The 20,640-nt window shown below is 48.7% G+C and overlaps 1 protein-coding gene across 21 annotated transcripts in view; it reads left to right on the forward strand.

Annotated features, from left to right (window-relative positions):
- The window catches only part of LOC132910180 (protein turtle-like), a 160,609-nt gene that overhangs the window by 109,955 nt on the left and 30,014 nt on the right, over positions 1 to 20,640 (forward strand). For 18 of the 21 annotated variants that reach the window (XR_009658705.1, XM_060965723.1, XM_060965717.1 and 15 more), the window contains 4 exons: positions 4,606 to 4,733; positions 5,907 to 6,074; positions 6,313 to 6,611; positions 11,889 to 12,022. Coding sequence is in view for 20 of the 21 variants with exons in the window: in XM_060965723.1 (XP_060821706.1) it covers positions 5,926 to 6,074; positions 6,313 to 6,611; positions 11,889 to 12,022 (582 nt within the window). In the remaining variant the exon portion in view is untranslated. The remainder of the gene's footprint in view (positions 1 to 4,605; positions 4,734 to 5,906; positions 6,075 to 6,312; positions 6,612 to 11,888; positions 12,023 to 20,640) is intronic. The other 3 variants (XM_060965724.1, XM_060965726.1, XM_060965730.1) reach the window with 1 other exon arrangement.

Raw genomic sequence — 20,640 nt, forward strand, 5'->3', positions numbered from 1 at the left:
ACGAGAGGAAAATCGCTGAAACCTTTGATCGGCAATTGGTCCTTCGCGTCGCACGAAGGCGTCTCCGAGGGTCTAGCGTGTTTAACATCGCAGCGCAGTCGATATTCCGAGATTTCCCCTGAGAAGGGCGCAACTTAAACACTCTCCACTTTAAAACCCATTTCTATCATATCACATATTGTCCATGATCGAATCCTCTTTTACGCTCGTCTCTCGTGCCTCCTCCCTTTTTCTCTCTCTTTTCTCGTTCTCTCTCGCGTGGTCTTCATCCCTTCGGCGCTTCACCCCTTTTCTTCATTTCCCTCGACGAAGTCGCATCCACGCTCCCCTATCCCTTTATCTTTGCTCGTCCGTACATCTCGGTTCTTATCTCGGATGTAATCACCGCCGAGTTGCCGGGTTAGGTTAGGTGCTCGCCGACACGGGGAATCCTGGTAAGAGTTGCATACTCGTTGGAAGCACTCGTTCCCCGCAACGTCCCTCGTAAACTTACGAGGGTGAAAATCTCGTGGCCGGTAACTTTGACGGGTTGTAACGACGTCGAAGATACGACCTATGATTCTCCGGTAGGCTACACGGAAGTTGGCCTGTAAAGCGAACCGTGGAACGAGGGATGGCAAGAGAGAGAGCCAGCTTGAATGACGATGTCGAGGTAGTTCCGGCGAAAACGATTAATGAACGGCCGAGGTATCGCCAGGCGAACTTGTGAAACCGTGCAACCTCGTAGCTGTCCTGGTTTGTCCATTGACTGTTTTAATCGATTTCCTTTTACAGATTCCGCTTTTTTTTCGAGACGGTTAAAAGACGTATTCGAGACGACGGAAGTCCATTTTATCGCTTCCGGATAATTCTGCCTATAAAGAAGATCATCGTGGCTCTTAACTTTCCTTGAAATCTGACGGCGACGATATTTCGTCGAGGATTCAGCCGATAAAAGACACGAGGAGCTAAAAATGTTCGCCAGAGAAGGGCTCGTTTTAATGCATTGTTACGAGAATTTCATCCGGTTTGACCGACGATATAATTGGATCAACTGGACGAAACAGCAGATTTAATTGACATTGCAATTAAGCCCTTGGACATTATTTTCATTGTTCGATGCTCGTTTGGTACAGAGTGATTACGAGTTCTAAGTTTCTTCTTTATTGGCTCGTTTTAACCGAGTTCTTCCCGATTTAGCAAAGAAAGCCATACGCAATATCGTGATATTCTTATCCGCAAACTTGTCCACGATCATTTTCGATTAGTTCAGCCCTCGCGACGAGCGTTCGCAACTCCCATTTCGTTTTGAAAGCTGGCGATTAAGGGAAAAAAGATTGGCGGGCGGTCTCCAGGTAACAGAGCACGGGCAGAGGCTTCTCGACGAGAAAGAGCAAACATTGCGATTGCGAAGCGTTCGCGAGGGCCATTCGACGATCCTTTTCACAGGTCTGTTTCAATTTTGTTGGTGAAACGTCATCGACTGACCTCGGGTTCGTTCCCTTTTAGCCTGGAATTCTGTTGCCATCGGCCACCACTGCAGTTTGGCGAGGGAACCTTGACGGTAATAATTAACGTGTTCATCATCGTGCCGCAAGGACACGCGAACGGATTTCGTGACGAATAGACGCGCGGTGCTCTTGTGTACGTCGCTGAAAGGGCTCCGGGGTCAGCGTTGACGCGAACATGCATTTGCGACGAGATCCGCGCTGACAATGCGCGCAGGAAGCTGCACGGGCAAGACCGGATGCCAAATGACACGGTTAAGTGACACGCGGACGTGATATTTTGAAAGTAACGCGACAGCGTCGAGGAATCGTGCGACCATCTTTCATCGTTGCTACACGTTTCAAACAGCGTCGACTGCGAATGATCAGTCTACTCTGCTCGAATCTACACGTTCGAAAGATGCTAAATGCGTTTACTCGATCTTCTTGTAAAAGATTATTTCGGCCGAAGTAAAATGGTTGGCACGAGATGAGTGCGTTTAGTCGGAAGTTACGATCGATAAAGTCTCCGCGAATGTTTCAATTTTTGGAAGGCGAAGCTAAACAGCGATAGGGTTCGTTTGGTAGAGTACGCGATAGAATCGTGACGGGTAGATTAAGAAGGGGAAAGGGCGTGAGTCGTATGGCCGGAGAAATTTCGACGCGGCGGAAATTTTATGTGGAAGCCAAGCGGACGCGAACGAGCGACCGTAATTGGATCGATATGACGGAGACAACTTTATACACCGGTGGCCCTGCAATTTCTATTTTGAATAGCAATCGCCACTCGTTACGTGATACGAGAATACAAAAAGCACAGCCGAATTTTCACAATTGATCGAATCAGCTGTAGCTGCCAGTTGCAATTGAATCGGGTAACCGCGTTTGTTGCCGCATTGTCAAATTACCCGTGAACGCTTACCGATTTGACCTTTTTTTCACTTCGATTCGATGTTTCAGTGCGTTGAAAATATTTGCATATTAGTTTCTCCCTTTGCCGCGTAATTGACGAAACGGTTTACTCCGCTCTCGAATCCTCGCGTTAATAATGATAACAAGAATGCGAACGGAATACAAGATACATTCATCGTCCGTGATGCCTAATTCGAATTGTCTTTCGTTAGGGGTTGCTCCGAAATTGCGGCGGACTCCTCCCTGTAGCAACTCGAGATTTGCATCGGACTCGACGCTTGTACCGACACGCTAATTAATTTTCTCGTGTATCAGACGGCCAGCGGATAAAGTTTATCGCGGTACGAGCTCGGAGTGCCAGAGACTGTCGGATCACAGAGGTGAAATTGACCACGAACTTTCGGCAATTTCGCCGAAGCGGACAAGTAATAAACTTACTTTCCTCCGTAATTGATTGGAAAGCTCGTAAAGCGATCCCGCCGTCAAGGGAAACTCGAACGTCGGCAATTGTTCGCAATAAATAGCGCGCACTTGATTACCGCCGTTGTCACTAATAAACCGAAAAAAGAGCGTCGAGAAATTTGCTGGTGAAGAAATAATCCTTCCGTAGCCGCATATCGCCTTCTCTTTGGGATATGGTCGGCTGTCGGTTCCATCGGTAATTCATCGTAATTATCTCATCGAACGTGAATAAAATCGAAAAATTACGTCGTGTTGCGTAGGAATCGGCAACAAGAGTCAATTAGTCGACAAATAGGCAGATCTGAAGTGTAGTGGAGTATCACGCAAAAATACTCGACGTGAAGGGAGTGAATCGTACGATTCGCGCATCGCGTAGATCGCTAGAAACTTAATTCGGAGAAAGGAAAGATTTTCTATCCATCGTGGCAAAGTCTTTGTCATACAAGGGGAGGTTAAAGACATCGAGCCATGAAGAACATCGCGGAAATCCGGAAAAAATCGCGGCAAAAATAGCATGTTCGATAAATCCGAGAGATTTCATTTGGTCGCAGTTACCATTCTTCCCGTTCGGTTCATCCGGGTGCGTGCGTCGTTTGTGGCGATAGGTCGGGAATGGAAAGGAACAAGGGATTACAGGGGTAGCAGATATTGGTCAATCCCACCGGCTCAGCGCTAATAACCGTGGAACACGAAGACGAGTTATGACAGGTGGTGTCGTGGGTCGTTCGGTAGGAGGGAATTGCGCGGACGACATGTACCATTGTTCGACTAACCCTCCTCCTTCTCTTCTTCTACTCTCTTCCCTCTGCCTCGTTTCACCCTACGCATCCCTTTACTCCCCGTGCGTCTTCTATTAGCAGCGTGTAATCCTGGTCGAAGGTGCTGACGGTTTTCAACCAGTCGGCTCTTTCGCGTAACATACTGAATCCATGTTACGGCGCGCTTCATTGCCGATCACCATGGAAGCGTCGTGAACAGATCGTCGTACGTCAAATGTAGTTCACCTTGCGGCAGTAAAACGCAAGACTCTATACGGAATAATATCGGCGTTAAAGGCCAATAATCGTAAACGGTGGCGAGCCGTACTCTCTTTTACGAACGTACGCGAATGACGCGCGTACAAAAGGTTGATCGCTCCGAATCCGAGAATTAGTTTTTATTGCAACCCGGTAGCTCCGGAATCTCGAGCAACAAGACCGTTTCGCGGTGAAATCACGGAACAGTCATACGAATGCAGCGAAATCCCGAGAATCCGATTATTAACCCAAGCACGTTCTAATTTCTCTTCCGAATCGTATCCGATCACTCTTAATCGCGCGTAGTTCGTGATTCCTAAGATCGTTCAGGCCAAGAAATCGTAGTTAAGCACCGAACGCGATTACAATCAAACGATCGACCTCTTTGGAAGATATTTGTCGTTTGCTGAAACACGATGCTGGTCGTTTGATCATCGCAATCCATGCGGCTGCTCAAAGCGACATATTATCTGTCCAAAGTTTCTGTTCAATGTCCCGAATCGATCCTCTCCCAGGAAGCGAGCGTGAATCGATCAGATCGGTCTCCACATACGAGCACGTATCTCGCTAATCGATTCGATTCATGCACCACCTGCTCGGAATTCCAACTACCCCTCGGAAGAATACGTTCGTACACGATAGTAACGACGTAAGCGTACGCCGAGGGAACGAACATGAGCGACAGACACCCTTTTCGAATACGTGACGCGTGTACTTTGGCCGAACGCTAACGAGCCGGTGGTTTACAGGTGATGATAGCGACACGCTGTGGAGGCTAAGGTGGCTGTCGCGGCGGCTGAAGAAGTGGCGAGGTTGGTGAAAATCGGCGCCGGGAGCGGTCAATCCGGGCAGCGGTAGTGGTGGCGGAACGGCAGGGGTAAGTGCCCTGCTTCACCGATTCTTTTCAAATATCGGTCGAACAACGATCGGTCGTAGTCGTGGAATAGTTGGATCCCGTTTCTCTGTTCGCGATGGGAAAAAATCTTATTCGCCGTTTAAGGCGGTTCGAGAGAAGGACGGTGAAAATCGTGGCGCGAACGGTCGGATCGCATAGAAAACCTCGTCCAACGTCCGATATCTCTGATTTGGTACGCGGCAACGAATTTGCTTTGACTCTGAGGCGTAACACGCCTCGTTTCCTCGTGGAGGTTAAACAGCGCGGGGGCCGATCATCATGATCACGAGCAAACACGAACGAACGAAAGAATCGACGTGTAGGAAGAAATCAGTTCGCGGTTGAGTCGAGTAATCGAACCCTTATCGGCTGGTTCGAGTCGGTTCTCGGCAGAATAATCGAGTTGCGCGATAGGAATCGTGGATCAAACGACTGGCGAATCGATTAAGACACTATCTCACGGCATTATGCCATTTTCGTGACTACATCGCTCGATAAATGAGGTAAAAGAAGCTGGCCGAGACATGCGGTTATCGCGTTCATGTTACGCGTTCCGGAATTAAGTAGCTCGTTCGGTGCAAATTGAAAATATCGCGATTCGATAACAAGAGAAACGCCCTTTGCTATTTATTGACCGCATTGATTACCAGATGTGGCAAACGTATAATTATATTCGAATGCGCGATTAGATCGTCGGCATAATTTATCGCTGGATTTAATTGAAACGCAAACGCCGTGATATCGTTTTACTTCTTGCTATCATTAATTATCGGTGCTTGTGCGTATAATCCGATTCGATCTCCTATCGCTACGATGTCTCGAGGGGATAAGGTTGTGGGAAATTTTAGGCACGCCGCACAAGCATTGTAGATACTCGCCTCGATAAAACAACGCTTTCAGCGACCTATTAAGTTGGATAAACGACGCATCGGTGAAATCACGCGTTTGTACGGAGTTTAGAGCACAGCAACAGAAGCAACGCCGAGATACTCGGAGACGTCGTAACGCTAGTAGATTCCGGAAAAAGGCATGTAAAGCTGAATAATTTCTCGTTGCGCTCGAAACATTGGCCTATTTCCTTCATTATTTAGAGTAGCTCTCCTGGCGAATCTCACGCTACCTAACCTTGCTTACACGTTCGTTTATAATTCACAGATACTATGGGAGCGGGGGTATGGGGGGCGGAGGAGGGCTACAAGCCACGGACCTCCGGCGAAGGCTCGAGTCCCGGTTTTCAGGAAGCGCTTGTCCCCAGAGACCTCGTTCCTTAAGACACGATGGCTCCCAAGCATCCGAGGGGAGCACCCGTGACCAGGAAGAAAGGTAAAGCCTGCCAATTTTCTTTGCCAGCCTAATTTTCTATTTATTTTTCTGCGATACTACTAACGCGTAAGAGTGATGGCCAGGCAGGGCAAAGTATCAGATCATTCGTAAAGGAACGTTCGACCGGAAGAATTTCTAATTCCGTTCTGGAGCGGTCGAGTTCGCTCGAATCGATCTCGAGAACATATAGCGAGCAGCGAAATCGTTCTAACGCGGGATAAATTCGTTTTTCCGGTAGAGTTGACTTGCAAGCGGCTCTCGCTTCCGGTCAACCCACGTGTACGGGTTCCCGGCCGTGCAGACGACAGGCGAACGAGGGGAATGGACAAGAGAAAGGTTCGAGGTGCTCGAACGGCGGATCGGGCGTAATCGGGAAGCTACGGCTCTCCGTCGCAAGACCTATCAACACAGCTGAAAAGGAGGAAGGAGTCAATGGGAAAAGGCATCGGTTTCGATGGTGTCGCAGGGATATCCGATGGATCGCGGATGTGGCAACGAGGACCCTGCTCCTCGGTATCGTGCTTTTCGTCACGCCAGGTACGTTTCGTGAAGATTTAATTTCTTTACTCTTTTTTTTTTTTTTTTAATGGATAGAAAATCGCGATTGTCGGATAAATTGTCACGCGAGAGGATCGGAGACGGCACAATCGTTCGTGTTTGCCGCTCGAATTGTCGAGCACGCGTTTGTTTCATTACCGTTTACCGGTTTCTCGAGTTGTACATTAATTAGCGAAGCTCGGTAATCAGAACAAGCCTACAGGGTCACGGTAATAGCTTTCCATCGTCTCTCAAGTACGATCGACCGATCGATCTTGAATTCAGCGTGGCGTGGTTGGATGCGCGTGGGCCAGACCCGTAATGACGTCGATTGAGATCGAGCAGAGAGTTTCCGTCGAGATACCTCTCGTAATTGGTAATACATATCTGCGCCATAGCGTACAATTACGCGTGCATTCGGTTGTTCGCTCATGCGTTTCGCTATCGAGTCTAGAGATTCTGTCGAACGCCGAACCGATTGATTTCTCGGGTTATTCGTAGACACGAACGTTATATTCGGCGGTTTTTGCCGAAGAGCCGATCTTTTGCTCTCTTTTTATTCTTTCTACCGGCGCAATTGTCTTCGACGTTTCTCCGAGCCGTCATGTCGTCGTTCTATATTTTCCCGTCAAACCCAGGGTTGTTTGTCACCGCGAGCGACGTACATTGCGACCATTGCAATTTCAAAGAAGCTGTCTTCGCGGATGAAATAAATGTTCTCGAACGTCACCAGGAGAGAGGAATCGTTTTTCCTTGATGATGGAATAATCATTCACGGCGACTAAATATTTTACGAAAAATCCCTTTGTTAACGCGAACGAACGCTTCGTAGATCGATCGGACAAATGTGATAAAAATTCGCGACGATGTCGTTTAACGATTGGAAAGGGCATTCCACGAAACGGGCGGGACGAGAGAAAACGATTGAGCGAAAGCCTATTTTTCGCGTAACCGCGTTTATTTACGACTGTTACGTGGAAGCATGAAAAGCCGCGGCGCATTTAACTGATTTACCACGACGAGATGAATAAAGTGACGTCAATGCCTGCTCGTTCCAAAGGATGTTTTCCCTTTTTTTAATTTGCTTTCCACGCTCGTTAATTTCATCGGCGAAAACAATTTCATTAAAACTACGTCTCTCCTTCTGCAAAGCTTGTTCAACGCGAGCACGATGTATCCTGCTAATGACGCGTATACGGAACTGAAGAACATCGTGAATCGATGCGATTAAAGCTCTTTTTTATTACTGTCTCTTCTCGATGAATCGAAAATGCGTTTTTTCTGCGGAGAGGGCCGATGTCTCTACGTCGCTACAGAATCGAGATTTAGCAAGATTCTCGTTCGTACGAGAAGGAAAACTATCGCAAAAATTGGCGGCGAATGAACAAGATGAAAAGAAAGAACGGCATCAGGGAGAAACGGGGAAAAGAGAATCGCGAGGAAAATTAGCGGAAAAGTTGTTTAATACAGAAAGTTGGGTAAGTCGTGGAGAACGAACAAAGACGGCCATTGTGATCGCCACTTGCGCGGCTTCGGAGACGGCCATCGTTTTCGTTTCGCCTAGCAACTTTCCGAGTTAATGTCCGTCATTTATTTATTTCCCAATTATTTTCCGCCGGACCTTTCGACCTTCGTCTCGCAACTTAGCCGCTCGCAAAGTGCCCCTTCAACTTCTCCGCCGCTCCCAGCCAGTTTTTAAATTGATTCCGCCGGACGAATGGGCTCACTGGGGCATGTAATTTGCCTGAAAAGGCCAGCCTCGCCGTTTAAGAAGACTCCCTACGTACGCAAACGAGCTTAGTTCCGCCGATAGGTTCCCGCGATCAAAGGGAGTTCGTGGTGCTACTCACCGCCCTTGACTAGCATCTTCCGATTATTTCTTCCGGATCATCGTCGTTGATTTCGAACAAAGTACAATAAGTATCATCCGCGGACACATTCGGGTACGATTAAGTTGTTCTCCAGATTACTGAAACTGATGGAGTTCGAGGAACGGCACATAGTTGCCATAAATTACGCGTACTTGAGGCATCCGCGCATGTTGACGGCCAACGATTACGGTTTCTTCCTCGTAGCTGTCTTCAAAGCAGCCCAGATGGCAAGCGATGAAACGAGTTGTAAATGACGTTGTCCCTTCTTCGAGGGTACGTTGCCCTTTGCTAAAGCCCGTTCCACACGGCAAACGACACGTAGCGAAGCTACGCGAGCTGGTCGATCGATCGAGCCGAGTGAAAAAACTTGTCTGATGTTTGCGACATAGCACCGAGTCGAACGCATTTTCGTAGCACTCTTCGGTCACTCCGCTGCGCTCGACGATCTCGCGTCGACTTACCGGCCGATATACCACACGGAGCTCGAACCCGAGGTCGTTCACTCAGTTACTGAATATATACTTAACCAAGGGGTATCCAATTACGCTAAATAATTAAAACCTATACTCGAAGCGAAAGTTAGTCGAGACGGGAGAATGCTCGTTAGCCCTTGGTTAATTGCTTCGTCCGTGTCATCCCTGCCGCGTTCGAAGGCTGTCGCGTTCTCGTGTGTGAATGGAGCTTAAGCTTAACCATTTGCACCTTGCACACGATACGCCGATCGAGTGCTTCCTTAATTTCACGGTTCGCCGCTAACTGAAAATTTGAAGACGAAGATGAGAAGCTCCTTACAAGCTTCCTCGCGTCTTCGATTTCTCCTTGGAATTGCCGTAGAGCGATAAAACCAGCACCGTATCTCGTTACGCGTGCCTTTGCGTATTCAATTGTGTGTCGTATGCATGTCATCCAGAGCATGGAAGGAGTGGTTCCGTGGTATTCGATGGACCTAAAGCTGGTAAACGGTAAAACGCTGTCGAAAGTAGGAGAAAAAAGGGATTGTGAAAATAGGCGATGCCATTTGGCCGAGGTCGGTATGAACATTTTCGCTTTAGATTTTTCTCTTTCTCGCGGTTCATCGACGATCGACGTTTTCGCTAGTAGAACGACTGAGTGTGTGGGGTCCTTTATATGCCAAGCAGTAGAACAGTACAAGCGGTCGGACAAACAGACAGCGCGCGAGAAAAAAAACACGAAGACGAAGGGACTTTGTCAAAGAAACGATGTTCTCCTGTGTTCTATACGTACCTACATCTATCTATACCGCTGTAACGCGTCTGTGATGCATCCACGAACAACGCCAACGTGCCAGTAATCTGGACAATAGGCAGAACGAGGATGGAAAGAAAGCTCGAGTGGCGATCAAAGTCGCGCACTCGACGGCGCCGAAGACGAGGGCGCTCCATCCACCGCTTTCGAAACTAATCTTCGACTCTGTTCTCTTTTTGCGCTTTGTTTGCTCCGTTTATCCGTCGTTTTTCCTCGCGTTCTCTTTTCCAACTTTTACTTCCTATCCTTGGTCAAACATTCTATAAGGATAAAGAGAGAATACTGTAGGTGGACAGATCTTCAACCGTTTACGGAAAAAGATGGAGTAATTCGCGGTGTACCACGGCTGGGAAATCGGGAAGGATCAGACCGGTTCTGCTCGACGAGTCCTTTCTTCCTGGTAGTAATTTTTCATCCCCCGGCACGAAGACGCACGCGCCCAAGAGAGGTTCCACAGGCTCGTAAGCCATTGTTCCGCGAACGAAGACAATTTTCACATCGCTTTCACACTGCTGCGGCCTCTCTTCGGAAATTCTCATTTAGTTTTTTGGGCGGACGCCCGCCTCGAACGCCCTCGGCGCTGTTATCTACGCCACGTACGCGGTTCTTCGTATTTTTCCGCTTTTTCCCCGGATGAACGGTGGCTTGCCGGTGAAAAAAGGACCGGGCAAAAAGTGGCTACACCCTAGTCTGACACGGTCTTCGTTTTGCCTTCTTTGTCTTTCTCCATCCTGTTTCCCCGCATAAAGATTTAGATCTTATTCCGTTTCGATCGATACAGATTCTTTTCCGCTTCGTCGTGAACCGCGGAAAGGCGTTAGCATCGCGTCTCCACCGCGGGACAAGTCAAACTGTTTTTGGTGTACTACGTATGTGTACGGTGGAAAATTGAACGATTGCCGACAAATAAAAACAGTTGCCTCGGAGAGCGGGCCACTCCCAGCTGGAACTTGGTAATCACAGTAATGGGACACAAATGTTCGTTGGGCGTTCCTCGGTTCGTATTATTATGCGCAATGAGTACGGGACTTGATATAAGAGGATTGTCCCGAGCCAGATACGAGGTGAACGTTTCGCTTGTTTCGTATGATATCAATAACTTTGACAAGCCGTTATTAGCGATGCTAATGACACCGCCGTTTCTGCTTATCGCGGTCAGCACTCTTTCGAGCTTGCAGTTTACTCGAAGCCCAAGTCGCTTATATTTCTCAGAGCGTTAGGAATTTGTGTATTTCGAAGGAAAAACGAGAGTGAACGGGAGGGTTATAGGTTCCAGGAAGAAAGAGGGAGAAGGGTGCTGGTATCATCTGTCTTTGCTCTACCCGATTGGAATATCAGCAGATTTCAGTAAAAATGTGCCAACGTCTGGCCGATGTAGGATTTTTAGACGCTTCGTTAACGAGGTACGAGAGAAATAATTACAGTGATTCGTACGTGGATCGCACGGCACTACACACGAAGCTTCTCGAGCGTTCGTTTACTTAGTAACCGCGAAAAAAATATTGCAGAGAGCTTTGTCACGTGTATCTGTAGATGCGACAAACGGATCGCATTCGTACGCGGTCTGATTCAAAGAGAATTCGTAGCAAACTCGGATCCGTTGTTCGAATGGAACTGTGTCACTGTCGTGACAGTTCGATACCAGTTTTTCGTAACCGTTTCTGAACTCTTTCACGCAAATTTCCGAAGTGTCCTTAAAGTTGGCTGTCTCTCGCGTGACGTCATCGTTGTGAGAATCCAGTTCTGCCGTGCGGAAACCGCGACGCGCTTGCTCGTTCGTTCAATTGTTTCTTTGGAACGTACGGTTACGCTTTTGCTCGCATAATAGCAAGGAGACTTAAAAGGAAGGAAGGGTCACGAAAATACGAACGCGGAAGTTGCCTCGGTAAATCACGAAGTTGGTCGACTGCGCGACCTGTAACTCGGCGGAAAAGTTAAGGGGGCGCGAAAGTCAGCCGGCAGACTTGCGAAACATCTATCGGCCGTCGTAGAGACGCGACGGAGTTGGCAAGTTTTCGTAGAAATACCGCGGCGGAATGTGACGAGTACGCGACGGCGCTCGGACGAGTTTCTTTGTGGAGAAAGTTGGCGGCGATTCGAGGGAGCGGCGAGTAAAGATGTTTGAAATGTTGTGTTTCAGGTCTCTGCCACCAGGACGCGGTGCACATTACGGCAATCCTGGGGGAGAGCGTTGTCTTCAACTGTCACGTAGAGTTCCCCGGTGAGCACCCAGTGCCCTACGTTCTCCAATGGGAGAAGAAGGTAGGCGATACGGTACGATATCGGACGACAACCTCTGCTCTCTATATCCGTGAGTTAAGTACGTGGGCCCCGCTCGACACCTTACCAGCAACCTGCGTTCTGGTATCGGCGATCGTATCACTGCACCGTCTTTCGACAAACTTTCTCATCGCGTACCGATTCTTTGCTTTGCCGGGCTGAAAATTCGATGAAATCGTCGCGACTCGATTGGATCGTTGAATCACGGATTTCTTCTTAGTTCGCTGGTCGAACGTTGTGTAATTAGGAATTGGAGCATGATACCGGACGACGGTGATGCCGGCGAAGAGAGTCTTGTGCACGGATGAGTAGCGCTCTCGCGCAAGCTACGCGACCGAATCTTTTTTATCGCTTTCTTTGCAAGCGACAGTTCCGTTCACCGGCTGTTCCGTATATCGTATATCTCTTCATGATCGCCTCTCCGCGAACCGTTTCAATTTTCACGACGCCTGAACTCGGTACCAAGCAACGTACCTTCCGATTTTTTTCGCGTTGGAAACCGATTCGCGGGTTTTTCGCGTTTGTTTCTGTGCCCACAAATCCAAATGGACGAATGCGACACGTTGGTATCGGTGCGCAACGGAAATAAACACGGTCGTATCGTATCGTAGACGCGGCACGAGCCAATACCGTTTGGTACGATACCGTTTTGTGTACCATTTGGAAAGCGCAGCTTTCCCTCGGACGCGATAAGCAACGAAGGTATCCAGGTGCGCGCAACCCGCATCGTTCGATTCTGAAATCCGCGCGAGCAATTTATGGAGGTTGGTAGAGGATCGAAACGACCATGCTAGGCGATATTCGATCGTTAAAGCGACCCGTTACTTTGGGGGTTTTATGCGTTCGCGTGGGCGGCATCGCGGCACTTTATTGCGGAAAGCTCGGTGAAAAATGCGGCGATACCAGAGACAGGATCGGTAACAGGAAGCGGGGCCCCGTGAGCACACATTACGTTTCTTAAAGCATATTGCGATGATTGTCGACGATACTTTGAATTGTTTATTCGATGATTTGTTGGCTTACGTGCTTACGTTTTTTCGTTTTGGTTGGAATCGGCGGCGAACGGGACACGCCTCTCGTTCCCAGCTGGAGCGGAATACGCCATTGGCTTTCCGTTCGCGTAGTTTAAACTAACGTTACGTATTATCGATATATCGTTCTTGTATATTTTGTTGCCACGATACTGTATTACTTGGTATATACGTATGTATCTGATCCGGACTGGAGAGGGCAGAGCACGTTTTCTACGTCGATCAACAACAAAGTCATCCGATCACACGTTCTCTCAGACAACGACCCAGTAGCCGACTATAGTTGGAATCATTCGCGCAAATCTCTACAACCGTCTCTCTTTCATTCACACGCATCCCACGCGAATCATCGTAACGCGACTATGACGTTCGCTTGGCGTCGCGGCATCGCGTCGCGTAGCGGTCCTGAAAAGAACGCGCGACAGTTTGCGTCTCCTTTGTTCGCATGTCACCACCGTCGAACAGCAAGTTGGTTTCATTCGCAGCATCGTGGTCGGTTAATTAACGCGGATTCTAAATTGACGGTTTCCCCTCCCGATCTGCCGCCGTCGATCGATATAGTTGGCGCTAGTTTCCAATGTGAACACCGACTCGTCGACCAGACGAGCGGCGACCAATTAATTTTTTATTAAGTCGCGCGTCATCACAACGATCGACGTAGCGTCGCCCGTTTTCGCGGCCGAGCCGCCGCGGCGCCGCGCCACGCCGTTGCGCGACTCCCCTTTTATCATGGAGAGTTCGTTGCACCGTTTTGAGAGGGAAAGAGAAAGTCTCGTTCCTCGTCTCGCGTTCGCCCTATCCCCGATATCTTGTGATCCTACCACCTGTCCAACGGCTCGATCATAAGCCATCTATGAATCTTTTGCCTTCCTCTTTGGGCTGCTACGATAATCTGTTCAATCTGTGAGTCACGTTTCTGACTGTCTATCAAAGTCTAGCTCGAAACAGCGTTTCCGCATTACGGTCCCCACGATTGACGAGCTTGAAACTTGCATCGCATTCATTGCTCGTTTCCTTCCGTTTGGTTCGCTCGACGTCCTTCAAATCACGCTTTTGGAAACTGTGCAACAGCGATCTCTGGTACGTAACGTTGAAATGACGTTGGATGTTTTACGAGGACGTCGAATCTTTTACGAGCCCCGTCGAGCTTGTCAATCGGTAGACAATAATACGGGGTAATGCGCTTTCACTTCCTGTCGGAGGCGGGAAATCAGAAAATCACGTCTCTGTCTCTCTAACATCTGGTGCTTTTGCATGAACGGGGAACGCGGTCGATCGGCTCGCAGGGATTCGCTGGCGCTCGTTGGACACGTCGATGTTTTCTAATCGGTGTGAAAGGCGGGGGAAGAATGAAGGGAGAGTCCCCGCTCCCTCGGGAAAGCCGGCGATTTCTGTCGGGCAGGCCGAGGCCCGTACGCGAGCATGACCTCGTATTTAACATGCCACAAGACGAATGGCCTTGTATCGTCGGTGTAGCATTAAAAGATTGTAGCTGTGCCTGCGATGCATTATCTCGTCTTTACGAACCAGTCGCACCCTGCATGCCGTAGTTTCCGCGGGACTAATCCCAGAGTCACGTGCGGACGTATGTCGCGTTGCTTCCCTTTGTGTCGTTGCTCTTTAATCCTCTCCCACGGCCATGAAATACTGGAAACAAACGAACCTGGATAATTTCTCGACTTAAAAACCCAACAGACTTTGTTCCCCTGTGATCGCGTTCGTTCGCGCCAACGTTTAGGACGAAACAAAAGCTGGGTCTTGGATTACCCGGAGACGCGGTAATCGACTGGTGAAAAGTTTTTGTCAGTAAACAAAACGCAAAGCGAGTGAGTCGCGCGTTCACCGCCGAGTGACACCGGATTTCGGAACGATTACCGGCTCCACTGGTCGACTGAAACGCATTAATCGTGAATTCAATATTGACTCGACAAACCTGCGTGTCCATCGTCGTGCAATTAATTAATCGAACGATCGATTCCGCGTGACAATACGATGATTGCCGCAATGACAATCGCATCCGTTTCCGCGTGTCGCGCCTCACTGTATCGTGCTATGCCGCGCTATTTCGCGCCGCGGCGGCCTTTTCTTCCGACAATCGACGATCGGCAACTAAGCGTATACGGACTTGCCATGTGGTCGCAGTTCCGCTCTGGGATTGAATCGATATAAGTTGATCCTAGCCACAATGACGTCGTTCTCTGCTTATCATCGAACCGCCTGTTTTCCTCCGTGACCCTCCTAATAATCTACGTTTTACTCGATAGAGACGTTTGTCGGCGACAATCCGCCCTTTGTTCATCGATTTAACGAGCAGGATGATATAAATATGTCATATTCGGTTTGAACGAAAGATAGGCGACGGACGAGGAGTCCCGAGGAGTTGACCGATTCGCAGTCAAGTCGCTGACTTAATTACGAGGCAGGTGTAGGTCAGAATGAATGAGAATCAAGGTGGTAGAGCCGAGTCTTGGCGAGGATTTTTTTTTGCCGCAAAACGGATTTGAAAGCGAGCTGGAGATGTCGGGCGTCGGAACGATGCACCATGGCTATTTCCATTTCCATTTCCAGGCGATTCTACTACCCCAGTGGGAAGAGATGGAAGAGGGGCAGCCCGTTTTCTTTTTTATGCGTGCATAAATCACGCGGGGGCTGACGGGGTGGCGGGGACTTTACCGTATCCGCTTCTGCCTTACCCCTCGATTCACCCAGTGCCACTGCGACTGACAACTAATTTCTCTTCCCGTCCGACTTTTTTTCCGCCCGTGCGGCAGCCTCAGCGATCGCTTTTCACGCGCTTCCTCGACACTTTCCGCTCCACTCATACGTCTCGTCTCGTCTCTCGTTCATTCGATGCGTGCGCTTTTCCAATCGCCGCGGAAAACGAACAACACGCGGCGATGGCACGGAAGCGCGCTGAACTTTGTTAGAGCCAGAACGTTGGATCCTATCGTTGACAGGAATACTTATTTCGAAACAAAAAGGAGATACATCGAGATAATTGGAGAGTCGATCGTTTGAACCGGCATCCGCGAATCGTATCCACGGAAAAATGATTTCAAGCTTCGAAACTCGGATGCAGCCCTGATGCGGCTCGTTTCAGTATTCCGGTTTATTCTTTCTTTGTTTGCAACCACGAACCATACATGTACCAGCAGAGACGGAACATGGAAGCGCGTTTTATTTGCACTTTGTCGGCTTTGCCGGGTTCTGCGTAAGCGGATAGAAGAGGAAACCCGCATCAGGCTTTTGCATACGAGAGCGTCGTGTTTCTCTACGTGCATTTCCCCGTTTTTCCCCCTCTTCCTGAGCGTCTGGTGAGGCAAGATGGTGTAGGCGAGCATAAGTCCAGACACGAGAACAATTATCGAATATCCTGGATCGATGCCAAATAACGAGAAGCCGTGGCAATGTGCCGCTCGATTGCATCGCGTTTATCTAAACGATATTCTCATTCCGCCTAATAGAATACAACGAGCAGGCAGACACTCGACCTCCCATCGAGACTGTTTCTAGATAGTCTTCCAAGACCTCTCGAGCACGTCAAGTCGAAGATCTGGCTTTCATTTCGAGCGTTCTTGTAGAACGTCAATCGAACGAAATACTCATGTGCCGTGAAATAGTCTTTACGCTCGCTTCGGATGCCCTTCGAGCTACGAAATCGCGTTAACACGTTGTATTATAACATATCATCGAACGCACGGCGACGACGGCGGGATGTAGAATCTCGGTACACCCACGACGGAAAAAACGTGAGACTCGAGGAGGAACTGTCGGAAAAGTAGAAGGGAGACTTTTGGCGCGCGTCACGGCAGTTGCTAGAAAATAAACGCTTGCGAAGAAACGTGTTAATGCTAAAGGGGCGGGTGCAGCGGAGCGATGATAACGAGGCGAGCTTTCTCTTGCTGTTTGCAGCACTTCTCTATTCCCAACAGGGGTCTAGAGACGAGACGGAGAGCGAATCGGAGGGTGACCAGAGACGTGCAGGCTAGTTGACGGACGGTGGAGAGGAGGGTGGACGTTTCAGCCGCGACTCGACGCAACGTGGGGTGTAGCGTAATCTAATGAAACAAATGGAGGCAGGAGTGAACTATGCGAATGGGCAAAGAAAGGAAGGAGGGGAAAAAGAAGGGAAGGAGGTCTGAAAAGAAAAACGGGAAACCAGGGTAACGCGGGTAAGGGGAACGTGTACGTGTATGCGTCTCGGCAAGAAAAAGAGGAATAGAGTCTCCTTGCAATTCAATTTCTCCGACATTTCCACTCGGGAAGACATTCACTCCCACAGGAAACCTGACTCCTGGCCCTTGCTCCACCGACAGTCTCTCGAGGAACACCCACTCCGAAGTTTGCGAAACTTGCCCACAACCTGGCAGGTTTCCCAACCAAGGTCCGACCGAATATTTTTCTCCTCCCGCTCGACAATATTCCTGGTCCTGCCTGTTCGCGACGAAATAAAAACTCGGGACCTCCGACTTTGTCACATCCATTTTTCCTCCTCTCCCTTCCACTGTACCGCCAGGTTAATTATCTGCCCGGCAGCGTAAACAAGAAGAAAATTCAAATCCCACTGCTGGCTCCGACTATTTCTAGGCGAGTAGGACTCGTTGTTTCGAGCGCGAGTTAGTAATTAGGTTTTCTTGGAAGATGCGCGTCGTGAGTGGCGGCAGAAGAAGCCAGTTTTATTTCGCGAGGCCACGCGATATTCTGCGAGACCCAGCGTTGCATTTAAAAACCATATTACCAGGGAACGGAAAAGGAAACAAGAGAAAGCCGCGGTGTATTGGCCTCGCCATTACAATTTGTACGGTGAAGAAGCAATTTTACGCTCCGAATATACCGCAGCGCCATGCGGCCGTCACGAGTCTCGGATAATTTGCAATTAACGAAGAAAATTTCGGGTAAGGAAACGCGTTTCGCGACCTTTTCAAACCGCAACTTCCGATCTAGGAAAAGAAGGGTGTGCTCGTTAGTATGCAAATCAGCTCTGGTATGAACGGTCCGCTTACACGAAATGTAAATTTGGTCGAAGCCCGAACGAGTCTTTTGGCTGATATAAAGTGAAAATCTTGTTATGGGAGTTTAAGGTGGAATTAATTTTCATATGATGAAAGAACGATGAGTCCACGATAAGACGATACCGTAAAGGCTTTGTCGGAAAGTTGTCGAAAGTAGTTTAATGTCTGGGTTCGCGTATAGTTCGTCACTGTACGATTTAAATTTTCTTCATAATCTTACGAATTCGCGAGGAAATGTTCGTCGCACGCAGCGCTATCGACACAGTGCAGCAAATCTCGACGAGTTTGTAATTTTGCGGTTTAATGACCAACGGCGAAAGCGTGTAACTCGCGATAGCCGCCGTTCGAGTAAAAATCGATCAGCATGGGTGAAAGATAAATTTTTGCCGCGTGTCCTCTACGGAACTTCTGGGAAGTTTGCGGTGGTCGATGCGGTGGTTTGAGAAACGCTGCTCCCGCGTTATCGATTGAACGTTAGCCGGTTAACCCGTAGTTGGTTTAAAAATAGGACAGCGTAGACCACCCCCGCGTGGCCAGCTTTACATTACATAAACCAGCCCACGGCCGGTTCTTGCGTTGAGCGGGGGTTGCGCTTGACGCCCGACACCGCTATCCCGAGTCATTCCTCATCTCTTTCCTATCTTCCACGCGTGTAGGATTGCAGAACGATGCGGTCCTCTTCTCCATTCGTGCAACTACCTTTCTACCCGGATATCCGTGCAACTCGATATTCGAACGGCCGTATCATCGTGTCTGTATGCCGCGTCCCCTTATTTCCGGCCAACAGCGTTCGATCGTTATCGTTTTTATGCGACCGATCCTCGAACGATTTCCGTGTTCTTAGGATCGTTTTCTTCCTGCCAGAGAAGCCCGCTCATGTATGCGAGAACGAAACGGAACGGCGTCGTATAGGGTGCTCACCTGACCCGAAATCGTTGTCCCAAGCAGTGCAGTGGTGTGTTACCGTACGAGGTTAGGAGGTCTGTATGCATAATGCAGAGCGCACGGAGGCCAGGTTGAACTACTCAACTGTGTCAGGGTTACCCCCCTCTTGGACGCTCAATTCCACGTGTAAATTCCAGGCTACGCCATCCTTCTACCTGTCGTACATTTCTGTCTTCCTCATTCGTCACAGGTTCGGGGCTCAGCGCCTCGTTATTTTCGCTAATTGGTGGCTTCGTCTTCCTTTTTCTGGCATTGTTGTCATTAATGCCACCGTCGACATGAACCGTCTAACGAGATAATTAGCAGAATCTAGTCCAGAAATGACTTTGACGTAACTTGCTCGATATATATGGCGATCAGGGGTAAACTTTTCTCCTTCGTCATGGAGCAGTAAGATACCGACACGCCTGAAAAGTCGATTTTCAACAGCTATGGCAGAACGAATATGCGACAAACAAAGCAACGTACTCGAAGAAATCAGTACCTACTTGTGGTACATTCCTCTTAATTTATTTTCTAGAAACGCAGCCGACCGAAGAGCCACTTGCTCGTAAACGAAGCTCGCTCGCGCTACGGCTTTCAACGTCGAATTAAACAATCCAGGACGGCGTACGCGGCATCCAACGAAACCTTATTATCGCTCTAAAAAGGAACGGAATCGCGCGAGGTCGCATTTCTGGATACACAGCCGGAATGCGAGAGCGCCCTCGACGGGTGCTCGCGTTCATAGCAGTATTCTCGCTTAACATAAATGCCAGAAAGGAATTCGTCGGCTGAACGCAAATACTCGCCAAACGCGTTCACACTGTTCATTCTCAAGTCAAGATAATTTTCTCGCTTTCGAGGCGGACACGGAAATGCCGCGGGTCGTGTTTCGACTCAAATATGTAATGAATAGCTTATCCTTCTAAACTGCGACTCCTCGTCATGAGAAGAAGTTAGCCAAATCGGGCAGGTTCTCCTTTCTCTCTTTAAATAAATAAATAATTAAATATATATATTTATTTACGTAATAATATATAAAATACATATCAAGATTTGAACGATTTCATCGAAGATGACTACGTTTGTAGAGGCGCTAGAATTAATCAATACGCTGACGAAAGCGTCGCTATTTAGTTAGGCGTCGTATCAGTAATTTCTTCAACTTCGACGCAAACTAACCGCACGGGATCATTCTCCAACGGAGAACATAGTACCGATAGAATGCATCGGAGTTTGAATTTGGTTCGCGATTAGGAAAGCCGTGTCGAACACAGGCAGTAATGAAATCGAGGAGGAAACTCGACTACAGGGGCGTTGTCGTTTGATTACACCGATTCGACTTGTACCGCATTCGAGATACTTCTCTCGTCGTATTAGTTCAGCTGGAGTGTTGGAGTGAATTGTCCTCTGTGAACACGATATCTCCGCAATAAGTTTTCCGTGGAGGAGCATCGACCAAGTTGGCGGGCGAACCTAACAAGTTTGGAAATTTGAAATTCCTCCGTTTCATTGGATCGTAGAGCACTTCTCGCGAACTAAAACGAATCCCAGGAACGGTACCAAGATTCATAAACGATACCGGACAGAAAATGGAACTTTTCATGACCACCAGCGTCGATGTTTTCTCCTGAACGAACGA

Source organism: Bombus pascuorum, chromosome 8 (assembly GCF_905332965.1).
Source record: "Bombus pascuorum chromosome 8, iyBomPasc1.1, whole genome shotgun sequence".
Lineage (NCBI taxonomy): Eukaryota > Metazoa > Arthropoda > Insecta > Hymenoptera > Apidae > Bombus > Bombus pascuorum.